The sequence below is a fragment of the Aquila chrysaetos genome, chromosome 1 (genome assembly GCF_900496995.4).
Source record: "Aquila chrysaetos chrysaetos chromosome 1, bAquChr1.4, whole genome shotgun sequence".
NCBI lineage: Eukaryota > Metazoa > Chordata > Aves > Accipitriformes > Accipitridae > Aquila > Aquila chrysaetos.
This window is the reverse complement of record NC_044004.1, coordinates 55,368,723-55,383,917: the sequence shown is the minus strand read 5'-3', so window position 1 is coordinate 55,383,917 and position 15,195 is coordinate 55,368,723. Positions and strand designations below refer to the sequence as shown.

Here is a 15,195-nt window from a genome sequence, read left to right as displayed (position 1 = left end):
TACTGCTTGGCCTGCGGCTGTCGTACTTTTGGTTGAAAACTGGTGCCAGGTTATTTAAGAATGTCAGCTGAGATGAAAAATTAAGTATGCGAAGTAATGTCTGATCACTCTACAATTAAGCTCCTCTCAAACTTTTTCTAGTATTTGCATTAGCATTTATCCCAGCACCCTTTAAATGAAATGCTGTGCTCTATGATGCTGTATCCCTAGCAACAAAGAAGCTTTTTCCTCCATTCAGGCGAGACTGGGAATAAGATATGTGCAGCTTGAAGCACTTACTGATCAATCCACTTCTGAAAACTGCATGTGAACTTTACAAGTAGGGCAACAGTACAAGTACTGCTACACATTCTACTCTTAAATACATATAATCTTTATAAAAGAGAAATTTAAACATATTTGTTTGATGTTTGTGAATAGAAAACTTATGGCTGAGAAGGTACTACTACGCAAGTTTTTTTGTAAGACCCTAATACTCCAGAGGAATGTTTTAATAGTCTCCTGCAAATTATTGTTTAAAAAAGAAAAGTATCAAGATTTTATAAGCTCTGCCCCAGATCTGGTGACCATTTATAGTCGGGCTAGATGGTTTTACTAGATGTCTGTGGAGAATTGAGACTGTTTTTCTCTCTAGTGTTTTGTAGATAATGAGGCAAACTTCCACCTTTTTATTACTCATTGGAATAATTTAATGGATGTCAATGAAATTTTCCAGACTTAACTGAGATGATGTGTATGCCATCTCACCGTCCCCCCACGTGCTTCAGATGTGAAGAGATTTTTCTTTCTGGTTACAAGCAAGCAGAACAGGACTGTCTTGGAGACATCTGCAGAAGGGGCTGCAAGATAAGCAGAATGTGTGTCCTGTTTTACTTCTGGTTCTAACAGCAAAAATTCAGAGGGATTTTTGCTAAGCACTGTCAACTTTTTTTTAGGCTGTGCAGGAGTTTATTTCATAATTGTCAAGAAAATCCAAAGTTAATCCTGCTGAGAGGTGTAAGTCTCCTCATGAACATCTGTCTTCTGCCAGTGGGGATTACTGAGAGCATTCCTGTGTGCTTCATCCCTATAGCAGGCTGTGTTTGTGCAAGGGTGGGCCTTTCTAGGGCATGATTGTAGGGGGTTAGGTCAGTGGTCTGCCTAGTACAGTATTTTATCTCAAGTAATGCAAGTAGAGTTTGTCCTAGGCAAGAGGTATTTAAGCAACAAAGCATGCATACAGTGATCTTTTCCTCATTATAATCTCCCAACGAGAAACAGTGTAAAAACTTCCTGAGCCAGAAGCTGTATCAAAATCACTTTTCAATAGCTATGGATTCTCCATTAATTTATCCAATCTTTTTTTCTAAATGCCATTAAGCTTTTGATTTCCACAGCATTCTGTGATAAAGTTTGTGATTCCATCCTGAACCTTTTTCTCCTAATGGATCTTGTCTGTTTTTCCTGTTCAATCAGCTGCTTAAAAGGCAACTGGACAGAGAGATTTCCTTTTTCGGGATATGGAGAGGACTGAGCAGCATGTAATTCTTTGGTCCTCTTAAATGCTGAGAACTCCTTTTCCTGGTTTTTCTTGATAGGCTTGCCAGAAGCTTGACAATCTCAGTTTTTCAGGTGCTTCAGCTTAGTATAGTACAGTCTCATTATCCAATCCGTAAATTGAGATGAGCTTGGCCTGGTTTGAGACCTGTATAGTCAACTATAATTCACCTCTTGCAATCCATGAGGTAATCTTACCCTTAAGTCTCAACTTCTGATGAAGGAACAGGATACTTGACTGGATTAAATCTAATAAAGCTAGTGGATCTGAGCCAGACTTGCAGCTGATGTGTATGGCTGTTAGGTTACATTTGTATGCACTGATCAAATTCTTTCATTCTAGTTTTCCATGCATATTCTGTTCAAAACCATATTAAGCTATTTGCAAAACATAATGTTTTGTACCTCTCTACAAATAACAATTTGCCACTTCCAAATGCAGCTTACGGACTTTTATAATGATAAAGCTTTTTTCCCCTCACTCCTGTTCCTTGTACCTTGGTGCCTTTGGCTGTGTAAGAAAGAAGGAAAGGAGCCTGTTACTGCAAAAAAGAACTTAACTGCGTTTGTCTGAAAGTGATTTGGAAACTTGTACAGCTTTATCTCAAGTTTCAAATAATCACTGCAGTCAGGAGGATTACACACACTCTTCTGGCAAGCTTTATAACCATAGAAAAAGAGCAGTCTCAATACAGGTAAGATGACCTTTTTTGGCTCACATGTTGTATCACAGGAGGCTGTACTGACATTCTCAAATCCATCTCATTTACTTTGTAGACAATTAAGGCTGCTGAAATAACAGACTTTCTGGACCAGCAGTTCTGTTTTTCCACCTAGGAAAAATTTCCATTTATCTTGTATTAAAACACAGCCAAGCCTGTGACAGTTCTGTTTGAAGAATACTGGCTTGTAGTATTGTTTATATTTGCAGTCATGAGTCTTCAAGACAAACAGGAGAGTTTTATTCCCAGTTAGCATAGATGGGCTTCTGGGTGAGCTGGCTGGGTGTAGTATGCATGGTCCTTTAGTCAGCTGGCAAAACACACTTGGAAGAGAACGTCACAGAGATGCGAGGGGTGTTAGGGAACTTCAGGGTATTGCAGTGAGCATATTCCACTTGATACTGAGTTATACTTTACAGATATTCTTGTAGTATAAAGCTAAAATTGCCATTAAAAAAGTGCGTATAAGGAAGAAGGAATCTTGTTTTGAAGCTGTTGAAATCACTTCTGGGAAATCCTTTTAAGCTGATATTCCTGCCTCCTCCCACTTCTCAACAGAAAAACACTTTTGTCCTGTTTTGCAAAAGAAAAATCATTAGGATACTTAACTGTTTCCACAAATCTTAAGAGAAAGCGCACTATGTGCCAAAATAAATCTGTACACTGCAGTGTGGAGAAACCACAAAGAAAACCAGAGTTTGATGTTTGAGCAACATTCTATTACATGCCCCAAAACTAGAGTGAATATAGTTTTCTTTTTAGCCAGCACTCAGGTTTTAAAAACCAGAGATGAAAGTTGGACGCATGGACATTTAGAGATGTGCTTGGACACCTACTATATGTTTTTTAAACGTTCTACATGACTGGTACTGTATCATGCCAAATATGCAGTGGTGATGTTGGGAGACAGATTGCGTATTCTACCTGTTCTGCTTGTTTCACTGATCCTTAGTGTGGGTTTTGTATGGAAACCCTGTAGTGTTTGGAGGGAGATGATTCACTCTAAACTATTCAGTGGAACAGAGAATACAGGGATATAACAAAATCATAGGTGCTGTTCCCTTTTCCATCATGGGGGAAAGACACACTGTCTTTTGAGTTTGGTGGTTTTCAGTCCCTTGGAGGAGAAAGGGACTGTAACTTCCTTTATGAAATACAGAAACATTCAGTATCAGAAAGGTTATAAAACATTGGCTTCAGGGTCTTTAAAAATTCTTACTCTTTTTAGGCCAGTATTATTTTTATTTTTTCCCCAGAAATCATGGGTTATATTCCATTTAAACAGCTTTCCGTGTTTTTGTGGACAACATTGCTAAAACTGATAGTACATGTGTATTTAGGACTTTCTTTTAATCACTTTCTCTCACTGGGAGAGAGCTCTGAGGACAGTTGTTTTGTGCAGTTGGTGGTAATACAACAGTAAAAAATAATGTGGTGCTTGGCTGTGGAGTTTGCTTTGAGTCTGACAAACTCTAAAATTACCTTACTTGCTTGATGCTGAGAAAGTGACATTTATTGCACCTACTATTCCTATGTGGAACATCCCTGAATGAGCTGTGCAAGTTTTAAATTCTTCCAGTTACAATGGTTGAGTTGTAAAATAAACAACTACATACATACTTTAAAACTCTCGGTAAGCCCCCACAGTCCTGATAAAATTGATCATCCAACAGAGAGGATGACTCAATATGTGTGTTTAAAAAAAAAAAATCCACAGATTTATAGTTCCTGCTCTGATATATTTTTATTTTTTTCTCCTTTAGTTCCTTGGCATAGCATTTCTTGGGATTGGATTGTGGGCATGGAATGAAAAGGTAAGTTGAATACAGCACCAAACTCCATGTTTTTCCTCTTTCTCTCTCTTTTTCTGATGAAGTATTGGAATAGTAATATGCTGCACATTTTATGTGTCCACACACAGTTTCTACTGAAACAAAATCAAGCTTCTCTGTCAAATAAAACCTTGACTTGGCTCACCTACAGAAAGGTCCTTGGTATCTTTCCCAAGAATGCTTTGGCAAGAAATCGTGGCTGACACTTGCACATAAAATAACCATTTCAATCCATGCACGCTCAAACTGCAGCTCAGGTACTAGAACACTCTACTGAACAAAACCAAAACAAAATGAACCCTGAAAACCAAGCCAAACCTGAGGCAGTATAACTGTTGTTTTTTCTTGGGGAAATAAAACCGTCCACTAGAACACTCTCTGTTGCAAGACTGTAAAATCAACTTGGAAATGGGAAGAATGGAGGGCGGGGAAAGAGAAAACATTTGTGAACCAGATCCTAATTTTTAGTTTGCTTGCTGCAGAATTTGGGAAGAAGATAAAATATCAAGACATAATATACAAAGCAAGTCAGTATGTGTTGGGTTACTGCATGAAGAGCTTGGCTTGCGAAAAGGTAACAGCTAAAATTAAAGCCAGAGTTTCCTTTTCTTCTTTGTTTAAAAGATTGAAAATAATAAAACCTGGCTGATAACAATGGTGCTATGATATTCAGTTACATAATGTTTTTTTCTTCTTTTAATGAAAAACACTGATTAAGTTACAAATTAATGTTCACTTAAGGCATAAAACCTGGTGCTTGCAGCAGAACAAATAACACATTGGAAGCACTGGAGTTTTGCCACTTAAAAATTCAGGACAAATTTTGCTGGTTCAGAAGTGAGTTGTTAACTTAGATTCTAATTGCTCTATGCATGTGCCTTGGATGCAGATAATTACAAATAGTAATGGGATATTAATTAACTCACACTGTATACACCCATATATATGTATATTTACATACCATATGATACTCATGTTGGATGGTTTGAATAGGCTTGGAAAGAGGTGCTGTGATTTATTTCATTCAGCAGATGTAAAAACATGTTTTATTTAATACTTTGAGCACACTCAAAGAGCTTATACCCCTGTCTAAGCCCCAGAGAAAAACTTTATTTTGGAGTTGCTTTCTAGAAGAGATTTTAAGATTTTTGTATCATTTCAGTAGGTAACACAAATGATTCCTCTTTAGAATGAATGAGCAGGTAAAGGGAAAACATCTATAGTCTAGTGTTTGAAGTCTAAAATATGCCAGTCCTACAGCTAGAGGGTGTTCTGGCAGAATAATGGTTTGTTAGGTTTTACATATTTTCTATATGGGACAGGCTCCCCCTGCCACTTCCTAGGAAAAATGTATTCAATTCATAATTGCAAATAGCCAGAAGCCAAAGCTCGTGTTTTTACTTGAGATTTGGACATCTGTTACAAGTCATCTTAAACCATTTTTAATCAGAACCTGAAACTGGGAGAAAATGCCATGTTGTTTTTAAGACAAGCAAATAAAACAACCTAGACCAGTTTAATGTGCATTAGCTCAGGCTGTATATGTAGTAGGTTTTTCTATAAAAAATAATAATTAAAATACTCTTTATTGTTTTAAAGCACAGGTCTTCCCTTGAAAATGAGCATCTCCCCAGCTTCTCTGACTGTTGTGTCCTGCGGTGCTTAGTGTGGACTGTTTCAGTTCAGGGCTGTATCAACCAAAAGGTAGTATAGGTATAGCTGAACTGCAGAGCTCTTGAGCAGAGACTTGATTTTTGTAGCAAGAATTATGGAAAAATGGACTTGTGTCAAGCCAATTTGAGACATTTCTTTCACTCAGCTCTCTAGAGGACAGGCAATGGCCAGAAGCTGCAGTCAGCAAGATCAAGTTCCAGACACTCATAGGCTCTATGCAACTTGGTGGGGGGCAGATGAGTTACATCCCAGAGTTCTTGCTGCGGCTGGGGAGTGAGGTGAAAGCCAAGTAGGTGAAGCCGAAGACTTGAGAGATCTGTAACTTAACTGAAAAGCACTTCTCTAGCTAGACTGCTTCTTGCCTAAGGCTAGCCTGGATATCCCTTGGGCATTATGGGCTGTTGTAATCATATGCTATAAGACAGCAAAGCAGCTTTACAGAGGAATTGGGGGTCCTGGTGTACACCAAGTTGAACATGAGCCAGCACTGTGCCCTTGCAAGAAAGAAGGTTAATGGTGTCCTGGGCTGTATTAGGAGTGTTGCCAGCAGGCTGAGGGGTGGGATTCTTCCCCTCTACTCAGCACTGGTGAGGCCACACCTGGGCCAGTTCTGGGCTCTCCAGTGCAAGAGAGACATTGATGTACTGGAGAGTCCAGCAAAGGGCTGCCTAGACGATTAAGGGACTGGAGCATCTCTCCTACAAGGAAGGGCTGAGAGAGCTAGAACTGTTCAGCCTGGAGAAGAGCAGGCTTGGGGGAATCTTAATGTATATAAATACTTGAAGGGAGAGTGCAAAGAGGATGGAGCCAGGCTGTTTTCAGTAGTGCCCAGTGACAGAGGCAATGGGCACCAGCTGAAACACAGGAAGTTCCCTCTGAACATCCTCGTCCTTTAGGATGAGAGGAAATGGCCTCAAGTTGTGCCAGGGGAGATTTAGATTGGATATTAGAAAAAATTTCTTTACCGAAAGGGTTGTCAGGCATTGGAACAGGCTGCCCAGAGAGGTGGTGGTGTCACCATCCCTGGAGATGTTCAGAAAACATGTAGACAAGGCACTTCAGGACATGGTTTAGTGGGCATAGTGGTGTTGGGTTGAAGGTTGGACTCGATGATCCTAAAGGTCTTTTCCAACCTAAATGATTCTATCATTCTGTGATAAGGAAACAATTTTTTTTTTTTTTTTTTTTTTTTTTTTTTTTTTTACTGTGAGGGTAACTGAGCACTGGCACAGTTTGCCCAGAGATGATGTGGAGTCTCCCTCTCTGGAGATACTCAAAAGCAGTCTGGACATGGTCCTGGGCAGACAAGTCTAGGTGACCAGATGACCTCCAGAGGTCCCTTCCAACCTCAACCATTCTGTGAAGACAGATGCTGTCCCAATGAACTAAGTCTTTATCAAAGTTGAGCTTGGTGCTGCTATTGTTTAATGTGTAAACATAAATTTGTAAGGTTTTTTTGCAGGATTGGGTCTTCAGAAGGACTCCTCTACTGTAAACTGATTTGGTGGTGGGGAGGATTTTGATTTACTTCTGTCTTGAATTGTGTGGCTTTATATCCAGCTGTGTTGTTTTATAACCCAGCCATCAACTTCTGTATACTTTTGCTGCTTCACAGAATATTTTAAGATAAAAAGATAGTGTGCCAGGCCACATTAAAAATGCAGGATGTAAAGAAATAATCCATGTTTTACAGGAGTCCTGTTTGCTGGCCAGATAAAAACAGTTCGGGGTAGATTTGTGGGTTTGGTGGCTAGTTTCTCTTTTTTGCTAAGCTGGCTTGAATTCTCCCCTTTAAACTTTGTTATAAAGAAGAAAAAAAGCACACTATAGAGTCTCATGACCTTCCTTACAGCCGTTGCAGGGAGGCGAAAGAGCTCATTTGTCAAATAGTCAATAGAATTGGCTTGACAGCCAGTCAGCCAACCCTAAACAAAAACTGAGCAATTAGCATTCTGAGTCATGAAACTGAAAGAGAGCTGGGGGGGGGGGGTGGGGGCAATAAACTCAGAAGATGAATAAAGCTATCTATACATGGATGCACTATATAGCTCACAATCTCTCAGTGTTTTCAGGCATGCTAGACTTGGGCTTGTACCATACAAAAGTTGAGCCATGGCAGCTGATTTCCACCCTCCCACCTCCCCCCAGCAGTGACATGAACATTTTTAATGTATAAAGAGTCTGTACTAAAGTCTATACTAAGCCCAAGCAACTTACACTATCTTTGCCCAGCAGCAGGGGAAAAATGTTTGTATTTCACTGGCTTTTTAAATCACTTCAATTAATTTCTTCTGTGACTTTTTAAAAAATAACCTAGACTTGTAAAAAAATGCCTATTTCCCTCCTTGCTTGTATATATTAGATAATGTGGTCTTAAGGCTCACTGGGAGTGTTCATGGTATGATACCAGTAGGTACTTGGGAAAATAAGCTTCCTGGTTCTCTCACTACCTGCAGGAGATTTACATTCAAGAGTAGTGAGACTAAGTGATGAATTGCTGTTATGTCTTCTGAGACCTTACAAGACTGGCCATGGAGAGGGAGTTTTTAGGAAAGCACTGTGGTTTTGGGGTATACTTTAAGTAGGAGGTAGCAAAGGTAGAAATACTAAAGTGGGGAAAAAAAACAACCTGCAGATCCTTGCAAAATTTGTTGATTAAACTTAGTTCATGTGTAAGATTGACTGAAATGAAGAGGGAGAAGTGGAAGAGATTGATTATGTGCATAAGTTTGGTTGCTAGGCTTTTCTTGTTAAATCAGCATAACTAGAAGACACTCCATCTCAGATGTCAAGTTGAGTGCAGTTTGGGGTACCAGTATGGTTCCTCTGTGCGCCAGCATAGTATTCTTAGTGAGCAGGAGCTCTAAATCTGGATCTCAAATTTTAAGCAAGACTACTACATGTTGATATAAGGTGATTTAGGCCTGCTTTGGTGTTCTGGGACAGGCTGGCTAAACTCCCTACATAAAAAAAAAATCACAATTTGTCAGACCAAGTCTGTCTCTCCTTGCCCTGAAATGAAAACTACAGTTGTTTTCAGGAAAAAAATCTCACTTCTTTTACTGTCCCCATGAGTGGCAGACATCAAGAGGGAGTGATACACTAGTTACTCCATAATTGTTGTGCATACATGTCTATCACACAGTTCTTTTAAAAACAATTGCCAACAAGGAAACCGTGCACATAGCCTGTGGGTCCTTATGGGCTGAAGGATACCCAAAGCATGCATCTTGCTTCTAAGCCAGGACTCTGTGTGTGGATTTTACAGGGCTGGAGAGGAGAGAGATACTAGTATTTGCTATTACATTCAATTTAAATTTCGGTACATAAAGATGCACTATCTAAACAGCCTCTTAAATAATTTTACTAGCGTTCCAACACCTTGTAACCATAAATCCCGAAAAATGTAAAAGTCTGTATCTTGCATGTATTTATGCCAGTTATTCACCTATTGAACTCCGCTTTGTCATGACAAGAAAGCTAGACTAGTTCTTCTCCTTCACTAGACGCTTGAAAAATAAAGTTCTGCTGCTATTGCTGTTTGCTGTGGGAGATACAAAACCAACAAAAATCAAGGAAATAAGATTTGTAAACATCCCCCACCTAGTTTCTTGCTTGCAGAGACAAAATTCTGGAGTGGAATTAATTTGGCATGTTTCAATGACTATTGTTCTGTTTCCCATGGTCATTCAGATGCACAGCATGGAGAAACTGTATGAATTTTGTGACTAACAAAGTAGAGAGACATTTTTCCATTTTAAAATCATGCATTTGGAAATACTTTTATTTCCCATCATTCCCACGTGTTCCTGTTTGCCAGTGATTTTAAGTCCTGCAGACAAGCTTGTGGAAAGGCTAATCCTCTGTTTGCAGAGAAGTAATGTTTCAGAAGATCTTGTATTGCTGAATCTTTTTCTGACCATCTGCCCCCCCCCGCCCAGTAATAGGATTCTGCAGCAGGGAAGGTTTTTTTCCCATTGTGGAGGAAATGGAAAAGAAATAGCTGATTTCTCCCATGCTACTGGTGTTGGTTTCTTCTTTTTACTTTTTAATGGCCCCCTGGGATGTTGTTTGTCATGGAGTCTGTTGTGTTGAGCCCTGTTCTTTTACATGCACTCCGGTGGGCCAAATCCCATATACTTTCACAGTGTATCACCTCTTTGTTCTGTAGGATGATGATTCTCCTGAGTTGTCTTTGACTCAAGATGCCTTGAATTTTCATTACTTGGTCAGCTTTTCAAAATTGCTGCTACCTAGAGTGTTTTCACTTGGAACCATTCTCTCTTGCCCTGCAGTACACTACTGTGCCTGTGCAATCAGCTGTTCCAGAGAGAAGCAACAGTCTAGCAAACTTCTGGGAACATTTCTGAGACCTGAAGGTGGCAGTGGATTCTCTACACTAACTACAGCCACAGACGGTCTGGAATCTCACTTGTTGGTTAATGCGCTTGTGACTCCCTTCTATTTGGCCTCATTAGGAACCAGGAACACAATCAGATTGTGTAGGTGTGCCAACACTGGGGCACTGCTCCAACCAAGATGTCTGTGTTGGCATCCATACATTGTGGGGAAATTAAAGTAACTTTCTGGGTTCAGTGCACAAAGGATATGTCTGCTAAATGCAGGTAGCGTGGACCAATAAGAGAGGAAATGGTGTTGAAGTCCCAACTTGCACCCTCTGCAGGTTTTGAAAGTTTGAGTTTTCTTCAGCCTGGTTCTAGTGTGATCTCATGGACTGAATGCCTGCTAGTGGTTGGAGCACAAATTATGTTCCAGGGGCACTTCTTCATTTGTAAGTAATTTAGTCTGTGTGCTGTAAGACTGTTCCCTGGTGTGAACTGAAGCATAGCTTGTGTGTGATCCCTTTAAATGGACTCCTGGATCTGATGTGAAATGCTAATGTAGATGTGCGCCAAAGGTGGGAGCTGGAGTCAGAGATCTGTCTCTGGAAAGTAGTACAAATTGTCCTGATGATCTTAACGAGTGCAAGATGGAGAAGGGGTGAGGGGTGCACCCTTACTGCTTTTCTAAGTGACTGTTGCTTCCTTATTCTTTATTGATGGGATAAAGGGAAACAATTGTGCAGCTATAATATGAGGAGGGGCCTTCTCGTGTTGCTGTCTTCAAGACCAGCATTTTTCCTTTGCCTTGTTCTCCCTTGACCCATGTATGAGATCCAGCTTGTAGGGCGGAGGGCTCTGGCCATGGGCAAAAAACGGCATGACAACAGGGGATCTGTCACTGTGTTCAGGCATCCCTCATAGACTGTTTTTCTGCCTGTGCTTACATACTGTAAGGAGAAGACTCCAGTTCTGCAGGAGCTTCTGGCAGGCCTGGCTTGGTTGTCTCATGTTCCTTGGTGTAACAGAAGGTACCACCAATGCCTCTTCGCCCCACTCTTGTTGGAGAAAAGAGGAAGTCCTACTGTTAACACTAGACTTCCTCTCCTGAATTTGGGGTGGGGTAGGAATATGAGGTCAGTCTTTCCTGTTCCATGCCTACATCTTTGTGTCCTAGTGATTGAAGTGAAGTACATTGCACAAATAAAGGAACTTTTTCCATAACTTCACCATTATTAATTTTAGTTCAATTATGGATGATGCTTTTGTTGCTTCAGTGCCCCCAAAAAACTTTGAGTTGTGGTGGATTAAAAGGTTGTGTAATAACCCAGGCGCTGTAATGTACAGCAGGCAGTTGAGCATGGGGGGAACAGAGCAAACAGATGAGCTGGAGATCAGCCAGGGAACATGTCCTACTGGTTCTCCTTGTGGAACTACAGCAGAGCCCTGGATTGACACCATTGTGAGAAGAAAAGTACAGAAAGAAGAAAAGCTTTGCACAAAGTGTTTACTGCCAAATAAAGATTACGCACATGCCTAAACTACCAAGAAAGTGATATGCATGTACCCCAGAAAAATAACCATACTTCCAAAATGAGAATATGGGTTTAGGGAAAAAAAAAAAAATTTCCTCCTTTCAGATGCTAAAGCATCAGTAGTACTTGCAACTATCTAACAGTAAAGGTTGGAGTGCACTGTTGCAGTAGTGTTGCTGAGAAAAATACTTTGGATTTGTAGAAAGCCTGACTTTAAAGGATACACAGGAGATTTGTTTAGGTTGATGGAAGAGATCACTCAACAAACAGTCACCGTATATTCTGTGACTGACTGGTCAGCTTGAGGATTCAGAGTGTGTCACTGGAGGATGCAGTGTTAGAATATGAGATTTCTGATCATCTGCTTAAGCACCTCTGGAAACATTCCCTTTTGCTTTTGGCTAAAGATGGGATGAAGACAGAATTGGTCACTACCAGGCGTTTGTACATCTCTGCCAAACTTTCCGCAGAAGTAGCAGTTACAGCCAAAAAATACTGAATCCTGTGGTAGTAGGCATTATAGAAACTTGTGGTAGATAGGAGATGTATGTGCCTATAGGACTGTATGTTTAGTTCTTCTTAACAGTATAAAGTGAGATGATATTCCCTGGTCAATGCCCTGCTGCTTGAAGCAAAATATGCTTTTCTTTAAAGTATTGCACTGCTGTCTCTTCAGAGAGCTTATTTGTAAGTGTCCAGAAAAAACAAGACTGGAAAACCGTATTTCAGCAGTAAGCAGCTATCTTCTCTCAGACTACCTCTATGCATCTCTAGCTGTAACCACAGAGCATTGTCTGTGTTTGTCATTCCTGCTGCTAGCTATTGTTTTATTGCCAAAGCCTCTCTGAAGATTGTATATCCTGAGACGTCTCTCCAGAATACTGATATCTTGGGATTCATATGCAGAGAGCACATAGAGTACAAATGAGAATTAGGCAGTATGTGCTTTGCGCTGTCAGGGTGTATTATTTGGGGTTTATCCAAGCTAGGCTTATGATTGCCATATGTGGACTAGCAAAAGATGCACATAAAGGGGCCTTTGAAGGACAGCAAACAATGGCAGATAAAGCTTGTGTTCTATTTCAGTACGTGTCAGATCGTAGCTGCCCTGAGGAGTTGGAGCCTGGAGGAGACCAGAGATTAGATGAGTGACTTTTGCTGGGTGATCGGCCAATATGTGATATGCCAGGGTGTTAAGAGCCTGACAGTGCTAGCAAATCAAGTAAGGTGGGAAAGAACATGATCAAAAAGGCAATATACAACTGGTTCACTAAATTTTATTGTCATCGACTTCAACGGGAGTGTGACAAAATGCAAATTGGTGTATTTCTTCTCACTAACACTTCTTTATATTATGACTAGCTTCTCTAAGAGCACTGACCACAAATGTGAGCTGAATTTCACTTGGATTTCTTCTTTCCTTTGAATTTTATTACTTTCATCTAGAAGGAACTTGATTAAATGTAGTAATTTGCTGTGGGGTTTTTTTTGTTGTTGTTGTTTTCTTTTTTTTCTTTTCTTTTTTTTTTTTTTTAAGACCAACAAAGTGTCTTATAAAGAGAGACTTAAATGACTGTTCATCATTCTTGGATTTTTATGGAAGTAAAATAATTAAAATGCAAAGGCAACATCCTTTCTCCAGTTACTGTTTTCTCACTCTACTATCCTACAGTCCATTAATTCCAAAATCAGCTAATGTTAAAAGAAATGAGTAGTAGTGTTTGCTTTAAGGCAGAATTTCTTATGGTAACTATATAGGCACAGAGGGGAAACATAAAAAGGACTTAAAAACTTTGTGAAGAAGTCATTTTAGCAGTCTTTGTCCCTTGGGGCAGAGCTCATGTTTCCCGACTTGTGTATGGCCTAGGCCATGACTTTTTCAAAGGTTTGCGTGTTATTGGATTATACTGTTTATTTTGTGTGTCATTCTTAGCCAGAAAGTTATGTCATTGATTTCTTCTCTATGACAAATGTAATGAAGCAAAAGCAGTGGAAAACTTTTGCACACGTTGATTTAAGTGTTAATGACAGATAAGTGTTCATTTCAGACTGGCTTGTATCATCTCATCACTAGTTAGTTAGAAAAAGGGATGTGCCAACTAGTCTGCTTTGATAGTAATACTGGCTCTGAGCAGCGTTGTGTTATATCATGCCTAACGTCTATTTTTGTCTTTTTAATGAATGACAATAAGACTAGTACTACATGTAAGGTAGGAGAAAAGTGATGAATGTGTTGTGGGTTTTTTAATTTTTTTTTTTTTTTCTTTTCATCCCTCTGTCTGGCAATAGCCTTCTGTAGTAGGAGGGAGAGGAAGCCGGTTTGAGAATGTCATTCATGCTGTTGGTTTATTGTTCATACTTTAGGATTGGGTTGTAGTCAGGTTTTTCTTTCGTTTTTAGCATGCTGGCCTTTTCCAAGGCTCCTTGCTATATGCATTGGAGAAATTCATGTGTATATTTTATCCAGTCTATCATTGTTTTGCTTGGGAAACTATGGAAGTGGTTGCAGACTAGGTGGAGTACTGTATTAAAGGTATTGGTTACATGACTATTTATATGTTCCGAGTGGTCCAAACTGAGTATATTTAAAAACAAACAAACAAACAAAAACCCACATGTCTAAAGCCACAGTTGTGAACAGTCATCTGTTAACAATGTTACTGACAACTTTTGGAAATAAGGTTATGATAACTTCCTTCAAAATTATTGCTTTTTTGGGACTATTTCAAAGACGCAAAGGGGATATGAACAGGGAAAAGGAGAAGGATGAAGAACTTAATAATTCTGCATATAAGGAGCTGTAGAGTTAAAGGTCTATATTGTTGCTTTTCAAGGCACAGCTTCATTCAGGAGTTAGTAGGGAAAGCAGTAGTCCAAAGCACTCAGCCTGGGTTCAGGCTTCTTTGAGGAAACACATGGAGAAATGTCTGCTACAGCAGTGTGCTTTGCATTGACTTACAGCACTGGGAGGTGAATGAAGAAATAGTGATACTTCAGCTTTTTTGCTGCCAACAGGTTTTTAGGAAACTGTAACTGTTCTTGTGCAAGCTCACTGGAATAAGGAAGACTTTGTACTTGCTTCTTGATATGACCCATCTGTTCAACATCAGCCAAACTTGGGTTAAAATGAGTTCAAAAAAATAAAATAGTTCCTTGGGATTACTGGCTTCACAACCCAAGCTCTGCTTCTAAGGGGACAATGGCATTACAAGCAGACTGTGCTGACTGTCATATCTAAAACACAACATATGTGGCTTACCATATGATAGGTCTAACCTAAGTTAGTGCAAACTATCTCCCAAGACAAGTTCTTAAACTGCCTTATGTCCTACCAAGAGACTTAACATTATTTTCAAATTTTTCCTGCTAACTGATTAGTCAGTAGCTGTACTTTATTTATGTAATGAGTTTTTGGCACTGTAGATGCCTGAAGTTGGGTTGGCCAGGTACCTAGTTTATCAAAATTTGGTGTAAAATTTGTTGTTGCAAGATGCTGCAACCTAGGAGCTTACTTCTAATTTCTGTCAATTGTTGTAAATACTGAGCATAAATGCTA

At 39.7% G+C, this 15,195-nt stretch overlaps 1 protein-coding gene across 1 annotated transcript in view; it reads left to right on the top strand.

Annotated features, from left to right (window-relative positions):
- The window catches only part of TSPAN5 (tetraspanin 5), an 83,701-nt gene that overhangs the window by 57,510 nt on the left and 10,996 nt on the right, over positions 1–15,195 (top strand). Inside the window, exon 2 of the mRNA XM_030007323.2 lies at positions 4,022–4,072. Coding sequence (XP_029863183.1) covers positions 4,022–4,072 — 51 coding nt within the window. The remainder of the gene's footprint in view (positions 1–4,021; positions 4,073–15,195) is intronic.